This window comes from Frieseomelitta varia, unplaced genomic scaffold (genome assembly GCF_011392965.1).
Source record: "Frieseomelitta varia isolate USP_RPSP 00005682 unplaced genomic scaffold, Fvar_1.2 scaffold_185, whole genome shotgun sequence".
In the NCBI taxonomy this organism is placed as follows: Eukaryota; Metazoa; Arthropoda; class Insecta; order Hymenoptera; family Apidae; genus Frieseomelitta; species Frieseomelitta varia.
Window position 1 is genome coordinate 242665 of NW_025109583.1, and position 22963 is coordinate 265627.

A 22963-nucleotide genomic window follows, 5' to 3' on the forward strand; every position below is an offset into this window, starting at 1 on the left:
AAGAACTTTTTATGATTTTATGACAATATAAATTATTCTAAGGACAATATTTTCAGTCCATAATATGAATATTCATAAACTAAAGTATCTAAACTGAAATAATCTTTTGATATTTTTGATACATTAGAATTGGATACATAAATACTTTAATCTTATTGTTTTTTAAAATGTTCTAGAAAGAAAAGATAAAATATAGAGAAAAAACATACACAAAAAAAAAGTTTCAAATTATATTTTAATGAACATTTATTTTTAAAAAATTTCTTAAACTATATTACAAAGATCAAATTACATGTTTTAACATGTATTAAAGCAATTAATTACAAAAGAAGCAGGAACAGAATGTTGGATATATCAATAATTTAACGTATTTCTAGGCATTAATTTTATTCTTTCTTTTCTTCCTTCTCTTTCTTATCTTCCTTCTTCTCTTCCGTTTTTTCTTCTATTTCCTTCACCGCCGGTTTGCCAGTTTTCTCAATCGCAATTATTCTTTCATTCTGGACCTTCGGTTTGTCCTTTCTAGGAGCGATGATGTTAAGCACACCGTCGGACGATAAACTAGACGTTACTTGATCGATGTCGCATTGCTCGGGAATCATGTATCTCCTGCTGAACTGTCTCGAAATCCAACCGTGCTCGTCTTGTTTCTCTTCGTGTTTACCCTCGACAACCACGAATTTGTCAACGATCTTGACGTTGATTTCCTCTGGTTTGAATTGCTGGACATCTAGGATTACCTGGAACTTATCCTTATCCGCTTTTACCGTAGACATGCCTCCTCCTTCGTTTTTCCGTAAAAGTTCACCCCACGGTCTGTAGTAAATCAGTGGGCCTCTCTGTCTTCGGTCTCGGCTAGGCAAGATGTATTGATCGAGGATATTTGAATTTAATAATTGCTCAGGATACAATCCCAAACCAAAGTTTTGATCGAAAAGTCGGTGCGGACGGTCCAGGTCTTCCCACCACTCAGAGAACAGCAACGGAATCAGAGACATTTTGACTTGGTTACTTGGTGTTTGATACGTTAAATAATGTGTTTAACAAGATTTTAACAAGATTTCCTTGAAGGTAGTGTACGAAGCAAATTCGCTCTCAACGTTCGTAGTTCAAATGTTCGCAGTATACTGTTACTCTGTTTCGCAGCGCGCCCATTTATATCGGTTCTGGCTGTCGTCAGATGGAGTATCTAGAATATTCTGATTTCAAGAACATTTTCGAGAAAATTCTTTATTTACGAAGATATTTTCGCTACTATATATCATTCACAGGTATTTATAGCTTAAAATAACGTGTAATAATTTTAGATTGTAAGCATAAATGTGGCAAATAAAAAGAAATTTCTTACTTCTTACCACATAACCATAATATACTTGGCGTATTAATAGGAACGAAATCAGTTGTATTTATACATATGTATACGTTTTTGTTTACGCATATCTATATCATTTCTAAATTATTTTACTTTACAAGGAAGTACTATTTGAATATTTTATCGTTACAATTTTTAATTACACAAAACTTTCTAAATATATGGTTGAAATGTGTAAGTACTATTTCTATAGTACTATTTCTATACAAATAGTTTACATAGAAATACAAATCTAAAAATGAAATTGATTATATTTTCTAATCAGTTTAATTTTTTAATCAGTTATTACTTTTTTAAACTTCATTGTTATCGATATAAGTCGCAAATAACATATTGTCGATTTATTGATTATTTAATAAATTGCACGATTTTGCTACATTTAATAACATAATTTTGGTACAATTAATAACATAACAATAACATAACAAGGTACAATTAATAACATAATTTTGTTTTTTGTATTTTTTACGCAAATGCAATTTTATGCCAGAAAACTGCTTATGTTGCTTAAATAAAGATTATTCATTGGAAATGACTATCTATTAATAGCTCTATTAATTGCAAACTTCTGATTTTTCAAAAAGTTCTTTCTTCTAGATTTATCTAGAAATACATTCTTCTAGATTTATCTATCGCCAATCGCATCGAGTACATATGTGCATTTAATGCTTTTACAATTGAATATATTCACTATTGGCGACTTCATAACGTTCCAAACTAAAAATTGCTGCGCGTAGGTGTGTCTCCAGTCACGTATTATCTTTAAATTGTAAAAGGTTTGATGTGAAAGTTTTAATAACATGAAAAAATAATCCATAAGAAATTATCGAAATCCATTGACAAATTTACAAATATTAAAAAGTACATTATCAGAATTTTGTCGTTACTATTGAAAGTACAATATTAAGTACAAAATTAATTTTAAATTTAATCCGTTGTTTTTCAATCTCGAAAGTAAAAAATATTCCTGTAATCTTAATATAAAACGTACATGTGAATAACCTTCTACATGTGAATAACAGTCTATTACTATAATTATATTACATAGTTTGTAAATATAATATATGTCATAATAAATCAATATTCTTATGTTAATTGATGGATATTATTTTTGTATTACTTTATAAACGTTAATAATTCATAAAACGTTATTATTAATCAAGTAAAATAATTCGAAATAATTCAAATTTGAAATATGGAAATAGTGTTTGAGCAATATTGACATTTCTTTTTTTAGAAAGAAACGGCTTTTTCCCTTGAATACGACAAAATTCTATACAAAATATACACCACTAATATTTGGCATAAACTTTGCATTTCCTACGTGTGTGCAGTCTATTTTTATATGATACAAAATCAGTGCTTCTTGGTGCTTCTAAGCTGCTAATTTATGTGTTGGCTGCTAGCCCACATATACTGCATTTCTAGCTTATCACAGGTCAGTATATTCTAGATAAAAAATTCTAGACGTTTCTAATTATAAATTAAATTATTTTTAAGTAACAATCGATTAATAATAGTCGTTCAATTTACATAAAAATAATTTTTTAATTTAAGTGAGAGATATTTTTAATATATATAAATGTTTTGGAATTATGAAGGTAACAAATGAAATTAAAGGTTTTATGGTCAAATATTATTTATTTAATATATTATATAGTTATATATATATTATTTATCATAATTATGTTAAAAATGAATTTAAAGAAATTTATTCATTAAAATATATTTATAAATATTGTTAATAATAATACAATTAACATATTATAACATATTATCAGTAATTATATAATTAACATTCAATCACCAAAAAGTCAATTGAACATTTAACATTGGCCAATTTCTTATATAATTTTTTAAATAGCATTTTATATTAATAAAACATTGTATGTCTTTTTCAAAATTTATTGTTACACATTTAAAAAAGAGAAAGAGATGAATTAAAGAACTAGCGTTATTTAAATCAAAAAAATATAGTTTATTTCTTAAAAAAAATGACAATACAAAATTTGTTTTTCACATAACTTTCATAACATTTATAATACTTTAAATTATATTTCTGGTATTGATTTAAAAAAAAAAAAAAAAAAAAATGGAATCGACAAGTAAAGAATGATAAAGATGATTTATGCAGCTTTAACATTGCTTTTTCTGCCACGTTGATGTTGCTGTTGTGACTGTTGCGGCTGTTGCGATTGTTGCTGCTGCATTCGTTGTTGTGTTTGCTGTTCTCTTTGCGATTCTGACGAGTTCGTATTATCATCCTGACTGGTTAAAGCTGGTTCACCCGTGTACTGTATCTTTATAACTCTTTCGTTTGATTCAGATTGTAAAGGCTGCTTTCTAGGTGCCGAAATAGATAAGATCCCATCTGACGACAAATGTGATTCCACTTGGTCGACATCGCATTGCGACGGTACCATATATTTTCTGACAAATTGTCTGGATATCCAGCCATGTTCGTCCTTTCTTTCGTCATGTTTAGCTTCAACTACAATTTTCTGATCTACCACTTTAACATTAATTTCTTCTGGTGTAAACTGCGACACATCCAACGTTACTTGAAATTTGTCCTTATCAGCTTGCACAGTTGACACACCGCGTCCATGCCTTTTGTTCAAACTCTTTAAGAATGGATGATGATGATGATGTCTTCTGCCGCGTCTGTGTGGCCGATAGATATCTGCATCAAATTCATTGAGATCATCTGGATCTAGAGTCGTGCCAAAATGTTGATCCCAAAGGCGGTGAGGTCGGTCCAAATCTTCCCACCAGTCAGAGAATAACATCGGCATTAGCGACATTGTCTAATTATTTCAATGTCAACTCGCACTGTTGTTAATTGATTCGGGAATGTTCTCGCACTTTTCGTATACAACTAATTCAAATGTTTCATCTATTAGTTAATTATTAGAATGTCTATTCTGAAATTAATATTGCAATGCAATAAATATGAATTGTCGATTTATTTCGAATAACTGATTATTCGGCCGTACCGTTTTATCGTTCACATATGAATCAACTGGCGGCAACCACGCAGGTCTCTTTATACATATTCGTTGTGCACTAGGCAAAGTGGTGGGGATACTACCATCGCGCATTCAAGAAGACCCTGGAAAATACTAGAGCTGTCCTTGGACATGACCATCGTTTTCGTATCACAGATCAGTTCTGTATATAGAATAGACTTGCGCAATGTGATATAAACGTAGCTTTAATGTTCTGTGCGTTCAAAAGTCGTAGTATATATATAAATACACACACACACCATCCTGTAAAACTAGCTTCATCAGTGAAAAGTATGGTAGATACACAACTCTTTTCACGTTCACACATTTGCAAGAACCAAGTACAAAAAACGAAAGATATCAAGTAAGTATTATTTGTAAACAGTGCGAATTCTTGCTTACGAACTATTGCGGTCTATGGGAAGAGAGGCCGGACAGAGTTTGCTTTGTTTATAGAATTCATTATATCGAACGACAGATAGAATATATATTTACATGACTTTTTTCATTATTTTTAGGCGTACAATCAGCTCTCGAAGTGGATCCTACAAGTTACGAAACACTATATATATATATATTGATTTTTAGTATAGAGAGTTTAAGTCGTTCAAACTTGAAATCAAATTGTTTATATACGTACTTAAACGTACTTTGCAGAAATTGCAACGTTTTATGAAATTTTTCGAATATATGATGCAATATTATGCAATATGATACAATTACTTTATTATGAGTCATAAGCTTGAAATGATAATGCTTTGTCATGATTTCACAATTAATCATGAGTCGCTTCAAATTTTAGAGATTTTCAGAGAGATTAAGCTAAAATTTGAGTCATTTATGTTTACATGTTACAAGTGTACATACTAAATACGTGTACATACTAAATCTTGTAAAAAGTTATATTTTAAATAAACGCACAAGTGTACATACTAAATCTTGTAAAAAGTTATATTTTAAATAAACGCACCGTTGCTACATGTATGATATTCGTTAATATAAAAAAATAAAAGCATTGACTATGATACGTTTATTGTTCTATTTTACAATTATAAGAAAACATATGCAATTATTTTTAATTTAGTTTACAGGATCATTTAAATAAAACTTGGTTCATTAAAAATATAAAATAATGCTTATTTCTTGTAATTATTTTATTTAATTGCAATATATTCAACAATGGAGACATAGGAATGTACAATAAATACAATACGTTCATAGTTTATAATGTTGCCAGCTAACGATAAATTATCAATTGTTATCATAGAGCCTAGCTTTTTTTTTACATCTATAGTTTACAATACATACGTAAGTAATATAAATATAATTGCTACTAATTATAAAAATATAATACTATTTAGTAGGAATATGTAAATAAAAATTAATAATATTATTCAATAGGAATTCATTTCTCATTCCATGGTATACTAATATCGATATATCTAATAAGTATTATGTTATATATTAAATATCCTTTAATAATAATACTGTTTGTTTAAAGTTGATTAAAATTTTAAACGAAATTACAATTTTCTTCAAATAAGCACTATAAAAATAAAATCTTTCTTTACATTTTCTTCTGCTTTACTTAGATTCGATTGCATATAGACCTAAATTACGTTGAAAATTACATCTCGATATCTCACAATCAGTATTATTGATCGCTTGCAAGATCGAGTACATGCTTTTAAGCTAGATACAAGATTACTTTTATACATATGTTACATAGATCAGCTTACTAATTATCAGCTTAGTAACATAAATCAGAATATATTAAAAATATCATAGATAAAACAATGAAAGAAACATATTCCTAGATATACTACATATATCAGAATGTCAATTTTTAGTATTTATATATGTAACATGATTATTACATATAGAAAAAAATACTTGAAATAATATTTGAAATAATAAATATTACTGTAAGTTTATCTAATAAGATCAATGTAGTACGTATTGTACATATGTATGTAGATGTATGAAAAATACGTAAATGTAAATCTAAATTTGTTCAAGGCGTTTCGCTGATATAAACATCAAATAAATATTCGCGATAGGAGCTAGTGTAGAATAAGATAATAAAAGTCGAACTCGGTCTTAAATTTTACTCTGCCTCCTCCTCCTCCTCCTGCTCCTCTTCCTTTTCCTCCTCTTTTTCTCCTTCTTTCTCCTTCTCTTTCTCTTTTTCCTTCGCTTCATTCTCTTCGTTTTGCATATCACATACAGACGATTTGCCGGTGCGCTCGATGTTAATTACCCTTTCATTTCCAGAAGCAAATTTTTCTTTGCGCGGTACGATGATCGAAAGAACACCATCCGATGAAAGTTCCGAGGAAACTTGGTCGATGTCACATTGTTCTGGAATTATGTATTTCCTCGTGAATCGTCTAGAGATCCAGCCGTGTTCATCCTCCTTCTCTTCGTGACTTGCTTCGACGACGACAAAACGATCTACGACTTTAACACTGATTTCGTCAGATTGAAATTCCTGTACGTCCAAATTCACACGAAACTTGTCTTTATCAGCTACCACAATTGATGTACCACCTTCGTCTTTACGTAGAAATTCACCCCACGGTCTGTAATACTCCATAGGAGACTTCAAGTCCGTTTTATGCGATAGAAGATCGTACATTTGCAGAATTTTTGGGATTAGAATTTCAGGACTGACTCCAGGATTCAGAGTTTTATCTAAAGTACGATTGGTACGTTCCAGGTTCTCCCACCAACTGGGACAAAATAATAATTGCTCTAGAGACATTTCGATTATTCGTGGATTTCAGACTGATTCAAATAAATCAAGTTAATTGAGGTTCCTCGGTTTTTCGCGACAGCAGATGTAATATGATCACTGCTGTGAGCAGACTGCAGTATTTCTTAACGTGACCGAGGAGAAGCGCTCCAATCGAACGTGCCCGAGAAAAATTTGCAAGCACGCGCAAAACGAAATTTCTTGAAATTAAAGAAATTTGTAGATAATTGCATATAAATGATTCGAATTCAGTATCTTTTGAATGTTAATACTCAAGTTTAGATTATTCTATGTTTACAGTATTAAATATGTTGATTTATAATAATTTTAAAAAGTATTTCATTTCTCTATTATCAACAATTTTGCCAATTTATTTCAGTAAGAAAATACATTTATGCAAAGAAAATTGAATTATTAATACCACAAACGCAATGAAACATATCTAAACTCATTTAAACATAAAATAGCAATCAAGTGAATCACCATAAATGATTCTTTTTATGAAAAAAATTAGTTTCTCATCTTCTATAATTACAAACATTTCTCTCGTAATCCCCAAAGCAAAACAAATTGCAAAATTTGTTATATTATTATTTTTATATTTTGCATAAAATTAAACATATTCTTACCGAATTCAATTGTAATAACTAAATAATCTCAAAATTCGAAACGATTATTCAAAAATAAATCTCTAACCTTACATGTGAACTCCTAAAATTAACGAAGTTATGGTTGTTTGAAGGACGTGACGACCAGCGTCATCGTTACCGCAACACTAAACTTTAAAGGCGTTTTTCGGAACGGTGTCCGTGATATCTCAAAATCTACTTGACCAATTGACTCAAAATTTTAAGTACGCATTTAGTACATGCGTGACTATAGCCCCTACCAGAATCAACCAAAAAATTTTATTTTTTATACTTTTTTAGGCTTCCGAAGTTTAACAAAAACATGCATCGATAATCGAACTTTAAAGTATCGCTACTTTTTTAATTACCGACTTTTTTCTTTTATTTTTGTGCCTGCTATAGCCAAACTCATACTAATTAAGGAACATTCACCTTTTTTTTGATTTCCGACAAGCAGAATGGAGTCATGGACACCGTGAGACAACCTTTTTTAAAAGCGACTATGTTTGAAAGTATACACTGCCACTAATTTTAACTTTTTTTGTCTCAAACAATTTTAAAACGTTGAAATACGTACAAATAAACCTTGTTAATTTGACTGCAAAAAGTATAAAGATTCTTTGCAAAAAAATAAAGTTAAAAAAACACGCACTCCACACTAGAATACCCCCTTAAAATACTAGCGTCGCGTAGCGGTGAAACGGTGGAACTAATTTATATTGTTGTCCTTGTCCCACGCTATCGCTCTCCTTGTCTACCGCGTCTATATGTCTGTCCTTGTCGCACGCTATCGTTCTCCTTGTCTACCGCGCCTATATGTCTGTCCTTGTTGCACGCTAGTGCTCTCCTTGTCTAATAACGCCAGACAAGGAAAGCAACAGAGTGCGACAAGGACACCCTTCGATCTATTGAAAAAAAAATTCAACTTTTTACACACACGTTTTTGTAGGACAAAACACACACGGGAAGAAAGCGGGGCGCCTAATTTTAAGGTGGCACCTATCCTAGGGGTAATCCTCACGGTGCATACTTAAAGAATAAACCAAAAGACAAAATAAATAGAAGTAATGAAGCTAATTTGTTGCCTGAAATATTTTATTTCATAGAGAAATAACTTGATGCTAATATTTTAACCAATACAGAATCGAAATAAGGATTATGAAAACTGCGCCATAGAAATTTTATTAAAATTTGCTTTATTAAAAAACTATGAAAAAGAAATATAATTACAATGGAATTTCTTATTAAAAGGACTTATAATAAATAATTATTAGTCTATCATTGGAAAAGGAACTAATCGTAAAATTATACGTTTATATAAATCATAATAAACAGAAGGAATTAAGTCTTATTTCTCAGGGGTCTCCTGTGTTGTTTCCTCACGACTTTCTTCCGTGGAAATTGACTTTTTGGTGTCTTCAGTCTTCTCCGTCGTTGTACGAATGGCAGGTTTGCCTGTAAACTCAATTTTGATAGTTCTCTCGTTCGATTTCTCTTCAGTTGGTTTCAACGGTGCCGTGATCGTCAATATGCCATCGGAGGAAATGTTCGACGACAGCTTCTCGTCATCCACACGTTGAGGTAACAAGTATCTCCTTACAAATTGTCTTGAAATTAAACCGTGTTGATCTCTCTTCTCTTCATGTTTCGCTTCCACCACAACGAACCCATTAATAAGTTTCACGGTAATCTCTTCAGGCTTAAATTGCTGCACGTCGAGCATCACCTTAAACATATTTTTATCTGCAATGATAGTTGACGTATCACTTTCACGACGACGTATAAGCTCAGCCAATGGTAAATAATAAAAATCCAAAGCATCTTTATTCGCCAGTCTTGGATATATTGTGTCGAGCGTGCTTGGTAACACTAATTGTTCGGGATAAAGTCCCATACCAAAATTTTGATCCCGGAGTTGGAGTTGATGTAGACGGTCCAAATTCGCCCACCAAGCAGAGAACAATAACGGTAATAAGGACATCGCTGACTCGATCGATTAAACTCTTTGGTGATTCTTCTCTTTCAATATTTGAAGAAGTTGTGAAAATTCACGTGCACAAATGCAAATACAGTAGAGAGAGTGCAGTATGCTTCCCTTTGGTAATGTTACAGCTGAACTGAAACTTTGCCCGCCACAGCTGCTATTTATGTGGGCTGGCTATCGTTGTAGTGATGGGATTGTCTATATCGTAAGTTTTCGAGAAGTTACTGACTTAAAAAACAGAGATATCGACACGTTCTTAAATCAACAAGCGGACGTATTTAATTATTTTATCATGTTATTTTACCGTAATATTCACAAGTCAGGTGTGATGCTCGAGCATGCTATTATTACTTTGTCTATCTTTGTCTTGCGCTTTCTCTCTCTCTTTCTTTCTCTCAGTCTTCAGTTTCATTCACATTGTGTCAGTTTCAAACGCACGAATTGTCTAGAACGTTCCACAACGTTTCTCAGAAAAACATATAATACATGAAATAAATGTTGTTTTTTTCTTTTCAAATTCGATATTTAATCAACTATAAAATTTTCTTTTCTTACAGATTCATTACACTTATAAATTCAATTCGCAATAACAGTTATACAATACATGATGATACGATAAACATACGATAGACATTAGTTATCAAAATTTTTACCAGCATTTTTATATTTCGTTAGAAATTTCATCAGTGATACCGAAAATAAAATTGCATAACGTTGCGCGCGGTCAGTGTCAGTATTACCTTCAGAGTCTAGAAAATCAATACGAGCATACAGTCCCGTGCTATGTTAAATTTAAATATCAATTCAAAGATATCAAGTAATAAAATTTATTATTTTAGATCATGGTAAAAAAGATTTATTACAATAACATTAAATATTGTTGTATATTACTTAATAAAATTAAGTAATACATACTAAAATTTATTTTATTAAGTTTTCATATATTATATTACACATAAATTTACGTATACCTTGGTTCGTTAATTAATATTTTCATTTTTAGGTATGATTCATTTTTAGAATAGACATGTCATATAGAGAATATAAAGCTGATGTAATAATGTTAAATGTTGACCGAAGGTGATGCAACTTACAAAAAGTTTTAAATAAATAGTATGAAATTATTCTAGAAATTTTTGGAGAACATTATATTTATACACGATTTTAAAATGAACCAGATAAAATCTACCACTTATTTCCCGCAAAAATCTTTTGTACAAAAATATTTTATTTTTCGTTAGTGACTAGTATACGTTCTTACTTATTACCATATGTTATTATGAAAATATTGTTCAATTCATAATTTACTAGAAGGTTTCAGAGAAAAACCAAAGAACATTCTAGAATTTTCACGAAAAATTCGATTCGCGTTTCAGTTGCGTTCATTCATCTCAAGCTGCAATTGACTATATATACCATTGGATTGCCGGCATGCGCCTCAGTATACAAAGATCAAGCAAGGAGTGCACACGTGTTTTTGCATTGATAACATAGTTAACTCTATTTCTACAGAAGTATTGATAAATAAAAATATTCAAAAATGAGAAGAGGAATGACATTGATTCCAAGATTATTCTCCCACTGGTGGGAGACATTGGAACATCCACACCGGTTATTGGATCAGCATTTTGGCAGAGGATTACGACCGGATCAGCTTTTTTCATCAGCGTTTGAAAGACCAGCATTTAGATCATTTCCATATAGTTTCTATCGACCATGGATTGAATGGGAACGAGATAACGAAGAATGTGGTTGGTCTATAATGAAAAATGATAAAGACAGATTTCGAGTAATTCTCGATGTACAGCAGTTCAAGCCAGAAGAAGTCAATGTAAAAGTGGTTGACAATTTCATTGTTGTAGAGGGTAAGTGTCTATAAGATGCGTTTATTTAATATTTCAAATTCGAAAGTGTTGGAAGAAATATCGTATACTGCGCATCTTCTTTTTTTATAATGCAATTAGTACGTGGTAATTGCTAACAATTCTTCGAAAATTAACTGCAATTACTCTGTTATTATTGGATTTTAAACGTTGCGTACTAGGAAGTATATAAGATATCATTTTGACAGGCAAACATGAAGACAAGGCAGACGATCACGGCCTGATTTCCAGACATTTCATTCGAAAATATTTAGTACCAGATCAATGTGATCCTGAAAAGGCTACAAGTACTTTGTCTTCAGATGGTATTTTAACGATAACAGCACCATTAAGACCAGAGGCTGCAGAAAGTAAACGAGAAAAAACAATTAAAATCGAGCAAACAGGAAAGGCGATGGAAGATGACGAACCTCAAAAAATAAAGCAAAAACAGTAGAAATTTTGTTCCTATTGTAGTGTGTAACGTATATTCCATTTTATTAGTGAGCATATATGAGCGTTATATATATTTATAAAATTATCTTTTTTGTAGGATTGTATGATAAGTGTGTATGAATAAACATGTACATATTATAAAAGTTCAGCGATATTTTTTAACTATTTATATTCCTTTAGATAATATAATTAATTTTTCTGACCATGCCTGAAGTTATTAATCTTAATAATAAAAAAGGATAAATTTTGTTGCATAGTAGACATTCAATTAACGTAGCGTAAAAGTTTCATTGACATTATGCTACGTATTATATTATAGATATTATAGATATTACATATACATATTTTTTATACTTAAAAAAACCTTAATTTATTTGTTTATCTTGAGAAAAATAAAATCCAACCAGTTATAATTATTTTACAGAAAAATTTTATCAAAATTGCTTCTCTCTTTTCTTGCTATTAAAATAATGTCATAATTATAAAATGAATTAATAAATAATTAATTAATTTTTCAAGTGATTACAAATTATGAATCAATAAATATATAACTTATCACATAACATAATAAAAATTTTAAGATTTCATTATAAAGAAATATTGATACAATTTTACATTTAATGTAACATAGAATTTTAAGTGACATGAAAAATATTTTATAATCTTAATTCATTTGTTAAATGGATAAAGTCAAAGACCATGAAAAATCTGATGAATTATATATTATTATCAGTCATTTCTTATAACTAGAAGTAAAACATTAGTTACTGAAATGATTGAGATTTCAGACTTTACACAAAATATGGAATATGATATACAAGAAACCAAAGATTTTCTCAGAAAATAAAAAAAAATGTTTCAATATTTTAAAATTCAGGATTGAGGGATAGTGGTAATTAGAGAGTGAAATTCACAAGATAGATATTATTATTTAAAAATTTATTAGAAAATAAAAAAAATTACATACGATGTTACATAAACCGTACTGGCAGAATCTGTATATGTATATACATTTACTTAAATATTTATGAAAATAATATATATCGTGAAACGAAAATTAAATAATTGTTTGTAACAATCATGAATATAACTTTTAAGTTTTGATAACATAAATACTATAACATAATTTCATAATTGATTGATAAATACGTGAGTACATTCTAAATGGCAGAAATACAATAAATGACAGAGATATCATTCCGTGATGGAACTTTTACTTCTTCTTTTCATTTTCTTCGGCTTGTTGTTGTGGCTGCTTAGGTGACTTCGTTTGAATTGCCGGTTTACCAGTATGTTCTATGTTGATCACTCGTTCATTTCCTGCATTTTGTTGATCCTTCCTTGGTGCGCTGATAGTAAGAACACCATCCGATGATAGTTTCGATGTCACTTGATCGAGATCACATTGTTCCGGGATCAGATATTTTCTAGTGAATTGACGAGAGACCCAACCATGTTCGTCCCGCTTTTCTTCATGTTTCGCCGTAACGACAACGAATTTGTCGACAACCTTAACGTCTATTTCGTTTGGTTCAAATTGTTGAACGTCAAGTACGACCTGGAATTTGTCCTTGTCTGCTTGAACTGTCGAGCTGCCTCTTTCATTGCGTATCAATTCAGCCCATGGTCTGTTGAGATAGGAACTTGCTTTCCGTGATGGTAGATATACTTCCAACCGGCTTGGTGTTAACAATTGATCCGGGTAGAGGCCTAGTCCGAAATTCTGATCCAAGAGACGATGCGGACGATCTAAGGTCTCCCACCAGTCAGAGAACAACAATGGTACCAAAGACATTTTTATTTGATGAAATTGCGTGAAATTCGCTTGAACACACAACCTTTACTGCTCGACTTCTTACGAGTCACTGACAGCAGCGTTTCATGGCGGTTGTATTTATCTGTGAACTTGCGCAGGTCAGATGGTTCGGGAGACTTCGAGAATCGTCCAATTATATATATATATATGTGAACATTCTATACAGATATACATCATACATAGATCGAAAAATTTATACATTAAAATGTATATATACAAGTTTAGAAAAGAAGAAATATGTTCTTATGTTATTCATATTATTATTATATGTAAATTTTCTAGAATTCACAGACTATATGACTTAATAAAATATTTTCGTCTAAATTTTATTAAAGTTATTACTTATTCTGTAAAAATTTTGTTACAGAACAGCTTTTTAAATTTATTTCTTTTTGGAAATGTTATTGGAATATAAAAAACGAATAATTTTTAAATAAAATAATTTAAACTACTGTATTTAAAACTACTGTATAGAAATTATATTATTTGTCAGAATAATATTTGATAACGTTTATAATATGTATTATTTTTGTAATGTAGCATTGTACGATAAATTAAAAAGTTTATGTATGCATAGTAAGATTAAATTTTATCTGCAATCAATATAGAAGGTACGAGAAGATTCGAAACTACACAGTTCTTCGTTTGAACTGCAGTCGAATGTTCGCACGTTTTCAGCTAAGGGGGAAATATTTTTAAATATTTCTTTTATCTTCTATATATATTTCTAATATTTATTATTTGATTAAACGTTACGTATACTGAATAATTATGCTTCCATAAACATTAATTGTTCTGTTTTATCTGAGAAATTTCCAGATAATTCCATACGTATCTCGTTCGCTGTTACCCCCACTATATTTTCGATGTACAACAAATATATACGCGTGCGCAGCAGTTATTCCGATTGAATTCAAAACAAATCATCGGTGACAGTACTCGTTGGCGTACAATTCTCATTGTTTAATGAGAAGTACAAGTGTGTGCAATTGTGAAAGTTTTAAGTGAAAAAATAAATATTGTCAGCGAGAATATAAATATTTATTTTACTTGAAATATAGTGTATTTCACTTGATAGGTTAAAATAAAAGTGGAACAATGTCTCTGCTACCAATGCTATTCTCCAGCTGGTGGGAGGATTTGGAAAGACCTCATCGCCTTTTCGACCAACATTTTGGACTTTCACTGAATTCTGATGATCTGCCAACATCATTGGTTCCCCATGATTCTGATATTTTGGTAGTAAGACCTCGTCGCCGTAGTTTTCAAAGATTCCAGCCTTATGAAAGAGCTGTGAATCGTAAAAACAGTGGAATATCTACTGTACAAGCTGATAAAAATAAATTTCAAGTTACACTGGATATTCAACAATTTGCACCAGAAGAAGTGACAGTGAAAGTTGTGGGAAACAATGTAGTGGTCGAGGGTAAACATGAAGAAAGACAGGATGAGCATGGATTCATCTCCAGGCAATTTGTACGAAAGTACATTGTGCCAGAACAGTGCGATATCGATCAATTAAAGTCAAGTTTGTCTTCTGATGGAGTTTTAATGATCACTGCACCAAGGAAGGAAACTCCACAGGCAAAAAATGAAAGAATCATTAAGATTCAAACTACAGGACAACCAGCTTTGAGAGATGATTCAAAATCAGAAAAGCAAAATGAAATTCAGAAAAACACCGTATCACAGAGGGGTCAAGAACAAACAGTAAAAGCTGCTTAAGAAGACAGTTTAATGCAAAACTGATTGCATTCTAACATATACTCATTTTTCTGACAGTATTTTGTGACTTTATTTTTTTTACGTAAGCTTAAAGCATCTTTGTTTGTTTTATATTAGATGATAAAGTTTTGTCACATTCTTTACTTAGACATAATCATAATTAGAATCTATGTTTAGATTAGTGCTAAGTCAGTTTTAAAAATATATATATTACCAAAAGATATATGTATTCATTTATGTTTGTAAATTAAATTCTTTGTTCTCATCTATTATTTAAGATTCATCTGTCATAAAGTGTTCTTTAATAAAAATATTGTTTTTATATAATTTTGAATTTTTAAATTTCTCCTTTTCTTGAATTTAAATCATATTTAAAGTTTAATTTATATCTAGGTAATTTATAGACATACAACAAAAATATAAGATATTCATTTTATTAAAGATCTGACATAATTAATATACATCATGTATGTGATAAAAAGTATAACCTTAATATAAGTATAAAATTGTAAAGTTATTTAATAACAATATATATTTGATATAAATATAAAACTGTTTTTTTTTTTCAAAAATGGACAGAAACATTACATAAATACAACAAATAATTTCCTTTAAAAATGGACGGAAATATTAAGTCTTTAAAATTACATATTACGGACGGAATCTTATTACATATTAATATATGTAAATATTTGTTCTTATTGATTGCATTCTTATAACAGCATTTTATGTCATTTTCTATGTAAAAATAATTCTATGTAAAATAACTTCTCATATTTAAATGGTTATTTACATTATATACAAAAATAATCTACTTAAATTTACTGTATACAAATGTAAATATACTTAATTTTTGTCAAAAAAGAACTGATAAATTTATGCTATGAGCATTTAATATAAAATAAATGTTTCATGTTGCAAACTGATGTATTGCAATACTGATAAATAATAGTAATATTGATATAGTAACATTATCTGCATCATTACATCTATGATCAAAGTAGCAGAAACACCATGTTACTTCATCATAATAGTCTCTATGAATATCTAATTGCCAAATAGAATTATTTACATAGTGTCCTAATCGAACATCTTTTGCAGCTGGTCGACAACCTTCATATCGATCAGCTGGAATATCTGTTCTGAAGTTACGTACAGAACTTAAACAATCACGTGTTATCATGGTATTGGCTGAAATACATTTAGAAATACAATATATTAATAAAAAAATTAGTTAATATCTAAGAATGAGCTATCTATATGAAAAAAATTTACCTCCTCTTCTTTCAATAATTTTTATACATTTATCATCATATTCTGGGCAAGTTTCTCCCCAGTACCACAGCCAATTTAAAGGAGTGCCACACCCAGGTTGATTACTATTACATCTGTAGCAGTATAAGGTTTCTCCTAGAATATAGTATACATTATGAACAACGTCTAAAACTGAATTAATCATACCTCTTTCATGATAACAAAAAAATTAATTATTGTTATACCTTTATTAACAAGTATAGTAAATAATACAACAAGAAATATTTGTTTGTTCATTCTAATAATGTAGTTGATACGAAATTTTCAATTTAAGATGATAGTTGTTTGAATTGGAGAATTTAGTACTTCAATATTAATGTACAATATATAATACAATAATAATAAATACTTCAAATGTCATTAAAATGACGCCAACAGTAACAGTAACCTTATTGTCTTTGCGTGTACTTCGTCAACGTAATATGTATATGTTGGTATTTATTGTAAGAGTCTAGTGACTTTATGTGTAGCTTAGGGAATTTTATTTTCAGTATTGTTTGAATTACCAATATTAATTTAATTTAAAATATTATATTAACTAAAAATATATAAAATATTAGTATTTTTTAAATAAAAATTTCCTTAATTAATATTAGTTTATTTCATTATAATTTCTTTAACGAATTAATAGATTGGTAACAAATAAGTTACTAATATATTATGCTACATGAACCGCAACATAAATTTAGTATGTAATTTATTTTTAATAGTTTTATAATTTATTTAACTATTTGAAACAAATTAAAATTAATAAATTCGACATATAGGATATATTTTACATTCTAAAATGTCAATTTATAAAAAAATTGAAACTAGAGGAAAGATTACAGCGCCAATGAAACGGCCAAATATGTAATTACAATTGCAGTCAGTTTGTAATATTCGAATGTAACGGAGTGACGTTAATTTTAGGCGAGAAGCGGTGAAAAGAAATACAAATATTATCCAGAAGTTATCAGGTACAAATTTAAATCAATAGCTGAATTTTTAAAATAAAACTTGTACTTTTCTTTTTTTAACTTCAACTCATCGAAATTTGCCAGAAAAACAGTAATAATTTTTAGTTCCCTAGTAAAGTAAAATTTAATCAAATAATTATTACACATAATTTTCAACAAATTAAAGAAATAATGGCATTTTAATGGCATTTATTTTTTATTTTTTCCAAGTTATTTCGTGCGAAACGTACGATTACAGCGCCCCAATGGTGAAATACGCAATATATTTCCTACGATTCTCGAATATCGATATTTCTCATGATCGATTTTAAAGCGGGAACAATGGCGGAAGAAAGCACACCTCGTTTGTAAAGAAGAAAGTGCTATCCAGAAAAAACGTTCAGATAGAAGTATCATTTAGAAAGGGATTTTCTCAGGTAAAAATTTATATTAACAAATTTATATTAAATCAATAGCTATAGATTTGTGTTTGTGTTTTGTATTTTTAAGATAAAACGTGCATTTATTTCAATTCAAGGTAAGGTTTAACCAAATAATATTACATATAATTTTCAATAATTAAACAAATAATAGCATATAAATATTTAAACAAAACATACTATGCTAAAAGTTATTTATAATTTTATACCAAAATTTAATTTTAATTCTAATCAGTACAAATATTGTAACCTTATTATTGAGTAACTCATTGTTTTATATATATATATATATATATATATATACACACACGTATTTTATTGTATGCTTTTACACACACACACTTCTATTATAACATTTTGTACTTATTTACTGATTTTTTAACTTCATACTGTGCCCTTTACAATCCTAATACTAAAAAATAATAATTTATTAAGACTGTACGTATTTAATAGTTAAAATAATAATTTTACTGCGTAATATGATACAGTAATGAAATTTTTCAGATCACAAATAAAGTAGAAGGCCTTGAAGCTCGAAATCTTAGCAACATAAACAAAACGCTTGCTCGTGTGTGTAAGGCTCTTGATGTCGTACCTGTTTTTCGGTACCACAAATAAACTTTCGACTAAACGTGTCGAGACTTGACGAAACACAATGTTTATCGTCGTGCCTGTTTGTTCAAGATCACCCCATCCCTTACTATTTTCTCAATTTCGAGACGAGACGCGTCGCGGAGAATCATTCGGCTACTGAATTTCGTGACAACAACACGTATTATGTCGCATTAGGTTCGTAACTTTCCTTAATCTATCGTTGGCGTCTTTTCGATGGCGTCGCTTCTTCAACACTCTTTTACTTCCATTTATACCTCATTAATAGTATCATTTAATTAATATGCTTGTGTTTAACGATTCATTGAGCATTAAGATAACGAAATCGAGTAAGATTTTGAAGCTTTTTGTGCTGATATTTTTTTGACAATCAGTTTCACTCTTACTATTATCGTATGCTACATTGCCTCGTACGCGTTTTTAATAGAATTTGAAGTTGATTATCATTTTACTTTTACATATTTGTCTTCATTTGACATATTTGTTCTAACTTTTGGTTTCTTTTTATGCAGATTGTTCCTTGGTTGTAAAAATGGCATAGACGCCATGATCATTAATGAAGAATCTAATGAATTTTCACGGAAAATTGGTAATATTTTATTCATTCTATGTGATATTTGTTATATAATTTATATATATTTGAAATACAATTCACGATACGTAATTATATGGGATACAAGGATGGAAATAGAAAAGATTAAATCAATTAATACTTTATTTCGAATATAGAGATCGTGGTAAAGATATACCTTGATGATATACATTTTCATATATTCTTGTATTAGATTATTAAATTCAAAGTTTTCGTATTTTACTATACTATACTTTACTACAATATACTTTTTTAAACACGTAATTAAACAATTCAGAACAAGATTTGTATATGATTTTTTAAATATATTTAGCTGTGAAATCAATTTTATTTTCAGAAAATTTTTGTGACCGCGCACAATGTGGTCAGTAGAGTTAGTGTTTGTTGCGCAATGTTTTAATATTTTTCTATTAATTTAAGCAAAATGGCTCTCACTAAATTAGATTATTAATTCATTTAAATTATAATCCGCGATGTTAGAGTCAGTAAGTCCGCCTGATTGTTTGACTTAAACGCGCGCGTTGATAGTCTTTTATTTTTCTTTTTTTATATTTTTTCTTATTCAACATTCGGTTTCGGTATATTAGAGTCAGTGTTTAAGAGAATAAGGCCTCTTCAGGAGATCCAAGAATGTAAGAATCTTTCATTATCTCTTAAGAACTTAAAATTCTGCTTTGCCTTTAAATATAAATTTTAATGTTTTATGTTTTGTTACAGATTCTCTACAACCTCCAATTCTCCTTATTCTTTAAGAATCTTACGATGCTTCAAAAGTTAAGAATGTAAGTACTTTAGTATCACACTGTACTTGAATTAATTCTATTCTCTACAGTTCTCTTTTCATTGAAGTCTAATATAAAATTATAACTATAAAAGAAAAACATTTCAAATTATTAGAGTCCAAATTTTTATCATTATTAAAATTTAAATTTTCGCAAATAACATTGTGTCTTTATGTTTTTCAAGAAACACTGTGTTTACTTCCACCATGAGATCAGTGATATCTGCTTGATGAGGATCTTCACGAGGGCTTCCTTGGTCTAGTGCAGATGATATCATTCTTCGCGGTGAGTCGCATGCATTTTTGTTCCTCTGGTCACTCAATCATGTCGTAGGACGAAAGGTCTGAATCGGCACGGGTGACTGGTTGTATACGTAGAATTTTTGATGAGCATAGTGACCGCGGGTATTGTTTTATACCCGTGAGTAGTAACATTTCAAATTTTTTATATATTAGATCAGGATAGGACTTCTTGCACATCGCGATTTTAACAGTTAGATTATATTTGCCGTTATAGTAATTACTTGTAAAGTCAAAATATATTTAATATAAATGATTGCAAAGCTAAAATATGTATATGACTATCCATATGAGTAGATAAATTAAATATTTATAAATAATTATTTTGTTTGAATATTTCATAGTATAGAAGACGGATACCCTCCGACTTCATTGCTATGAAAGATGTAGTTATTACTTATTCATATACTGATAATATACTGGCAATTTTGTTATAATAATTAATAATTAATAATTAATAATTGTTGTAATATTATTAATTATTTCGAGGTTCACCTTTCCTTTTATAATAGTATTGAATGATTTAATTAATTGAATTTTATTATTAAGAATTTTATAATTCAATGCAATTTGAAATATATAATAGATTAGAATTCTTTCCGTAAAAAATGTATGAAATTTTATGTGCAAGAAGATACTTCGCGACAGGCAGGTTTTTGAATCAAAGCAACAAGTTTACATACTGCTTTTGCATTCTCGAAAATGTGCTTTGATGAAGAAATCATCTGAGATTATTTTCATTAATATTTAATTTAGAGTCAATTGTTTGATTTTGATTATTTAGTTTGATTATTCAGTTGTTAGATTTCTTATTTTTTTTAATAAATTCAAGTTTTGTTCATTGTCTTTATTCTCTTGTAATTTCAATAATCCCTGAAAGAGTAGAGTCATTACACTCTGAAATAAAATAATGCAATAGTCCGTTAGATACAAGTTACATAAACTAATCATTTTTTTAGTTCAGGATTTTCAGGTTTAACCCTTCCGTGTTCATTGTCAGGATCTCACTCACGTGCCCAGGTGTTACTTGGGTGGGTGAAAGACATTGAGCACGATGATCATAGTTCGTAATTTTATAAAAAATTTCTCAGCGACTGACAATGTGTTAGCGTATCGTGCACGACGTATTTTCCGCATGTGTGTGTGGTTAGGATGTGGAATTGCGTCGTTTCTATTATTTTATTCATTATAAATATTTAAAATATTGACGCACTAAGTTGAAGTATGAATTTATTATAGTAATACTTATTAAATACACTATAATTATATTATTAATTATACTATCAGTTATAATAATGGTTCCAAGTCAACTTGCAGAGTTTCTATATAAATTATATGTATCTTTCCTTAGTTACTAATATCTCACATATAAATATAAACGTGTTTTAATCACGTTTTACGCAATGGTCGCTAGTCATTGTTAGTCGATTTCAGGAAATTGGTACGTAAATTAAAGTGTGAATGTTGAATGTTAAACTCGGGTGTCGGAGGCGTCCCGGGACGTTCTCTCTAGTTTAGGTCTGCGCCCGAGTGGTATGTGTGAGAATCGTGAAATGAGTGTGTTGGTGTGCCTGTTTTGTCATTTTTTTAAATATAGGGGCCCTGAATAGGATAGGTAGCTTACTTTCTGGTATGCCTGTGTTTAATTATAAGTAGGTAGGGCCGGGCAGGTTGGCACAGTCTCTGGTCGCGTGTCCCTTTTTCGTGTGTCCAACTTGTTTCAGGAAATCTAATTTGAAAAATCGACAGTAAAATTGGTACAAATGGAGCATGCCACTGTTTCTGGTTTTACTCTTCGATTTTTCGAATTTAGTATCGCGGTCGTGGTCGCGGATAGGTCGCGAGTAGGTTCCGAAACGAACATTTATCTAGGTATTGCTCGAGCACGCACATGCGAACGAACAACGATCACTATGATCGATGATCGTCCATGTGTATTGGAGTCAGCTTCCGCGGTTTATCTTTTCATTTCANCCTTTATATGTTATTTTTTTGGTTTGCGATTAGAAAGACTCGAGCTAGATGTAAGTTTCAGCGGGCATTGCGCTCGAAGAAAGAAGAGGCTAAAAGCTGAAGAGGCCCGGCAAACTGCCACGAAGAGGGTCACAACAAATGGCTTCTCATCTTCTGGATCATTGAAATGATTCCAGAGCATGGGAGGTCATTCTCGTTACTACTTTGTCACTATGCTCATTTAGTATTTGTAGTAGTATTTCTTTTCTCAGTCATCGTCATCGTTTTGGGCAAATCGCGGTTTTTCTTGTTAGTGTTGCGAAAGATTGATTACGGATTGAATTAGAGTAGCGAAGAAATAATAATCATATTTGTTTTAGAGTTGCGAATTATAATCGTGAATTAATATCGCGAATGTTTTTTGCA

General features: G+C 30.0%; 8 protein-coding genes across 8 annotated transcripts; 2 read left to right on the plus strand and 6 right to left on the minus strand.

The window, feature by feature from the left end:
- Positions 1-228: 228 nt before the first annotated feature.
- Positions 229-1143, minus strand: LOC122538987 (protein lethal(2)essential for life-like). The gene has a single exon (XM_043673542.1). The coding sequence runs from the start codon at positions 996-998 to the stop codon at positions 387-389; it is 612 nt and encodes a 203-aa protein (XP_043529477.1). The 5' UTR covers positions 999-1143; the 3' UTR covers positions 229-386.
- A 2289-nt stretch (positions 1144-3432) lies between these two features.
- LOC122538986 (protein lethal(2)essential for life-like) lies at positions 3433-4261 on the minus strand. The gene is made up of 2 exons (XM_043673541.1): positions 4239-4261; positions 3433-4206 (listed from the first exon to the last, which is right to left on the minus strand). The coding sequence occupies exon 2, from the start codon at positions 4174-4176 to the stop codon at positions 3499-3501; it is 678 nt and encodes a 225-aa protein (XP_043529476.1). The 5' UTR covers positions 4177-4206; positions 4239-4261; the 3' UTR covers positions 3433-3498.
- A 1431-nt stretch (positions 4262-5692) lies between these two features.
- On the minus strand, positions 5693-7275 carry LOC122539000 (protein lethal(2)essential for life-like). Its single transcript, XM_043673559.1, has one exon. It carries the CDS (start codon positions 7142-7144, stop codon positions 6488-6490), a length of 657 nt encoding a protein of 218 aa, XP_043529494.1. The 5' UTR covers positions 7145-7275; the 3' UTR covers positions 5693-6487.
- Positions 7276-8939: 1664 nt separating this feature from the next.
- Positions 8940-9891, minus strand: LOC122539001 (protein lethal(2)essential for life-like). Its single transcript, XM_043673560.1, has one exon. It carries the CDS (start codon positions 9743-9745, stop codon positions 9113-9115), a length of 633 nt encoding a protein of 210 aa, XP_043529495.1. The 5' UTR covers positions 9746-9891; the 3' UTR covers positions 8940-9112.
- Positions 9892-11163: 1272 nt separating this feature from the next.
- LOC122539002 (protein lethal(2)essential for life-like) lies at positions 11164-12214 on the plus strand. Its single transcript, XM_043673561.1, has 2 exons — positions 11164-11613; positions 11820-12214. The coding sequence occupies exons 1-2, from the start codon at positions 11289-11291 to the stop codon at positions 12065-12067; spliced, it is 573 nt and encodes a 190-aa protein (XP_043529496.1). The 5' UTR covers positions 11164-11288; the 3' UTR covers positions 12068-12214.
- A 924-nt stretch (positions 12215-13138) lies between these two features.
- Positions 13139-13950, minus strand: LOC122538998 (protein lethal(2)essential for life-like). Its single transcript, XM_043673557.1, has one exon. It carries the CDS (start codon positions 13859-13861, stop codon positions 13280-13282), a length of 582 nt encoding a protein of 193 aa, XP_043529492.1. The 5' UTR covers positions 13862-13950; the 3' UTR covers positions 13139-13279.
- Positions 13951-14771: 821 nt separating this feature from the next.
- LOC122538997 (protein lethal(2)essential for life-like) lies at positions 14772-15934 on the plus strand. Its single transcript, XM_043673556.1, has one exon. The coding sequence runs from the start codon at positions 14981-14983 to the stop codon at positions 15605-15607; it is 627 nt and encodes a 208-aa protein (XP_043529491.1). The 5' UTR covers positions 14772-14980; the 3' UTR covers positions 15608-15934.
- A 229-nt stretch (positions 15935-16163) lies between these two features.
- LOC122538999 lies at positions 16164-17358 on the minus strand. Its single transcript, XM_043673558.1, has 3 exons — positions 17107-17358; positions 16883-17017; positions 16164-16798 (listed from the first exon to the last, which is right to left on the minus strand). The coding sequence occupies exons 1-3, from the start codon at positions 17156-17158 to the stop codon at positions 16518-16520; spliced, it is 468 nt and encodes a 155-aa protein (XP_043529493.1). The 5' UTR covers positions 17159-17358; the 3' UTR covers positions 16164-16517.
- Between the last annotated feature and the right edge of the window lie 5605 nt (positions 17359-22963).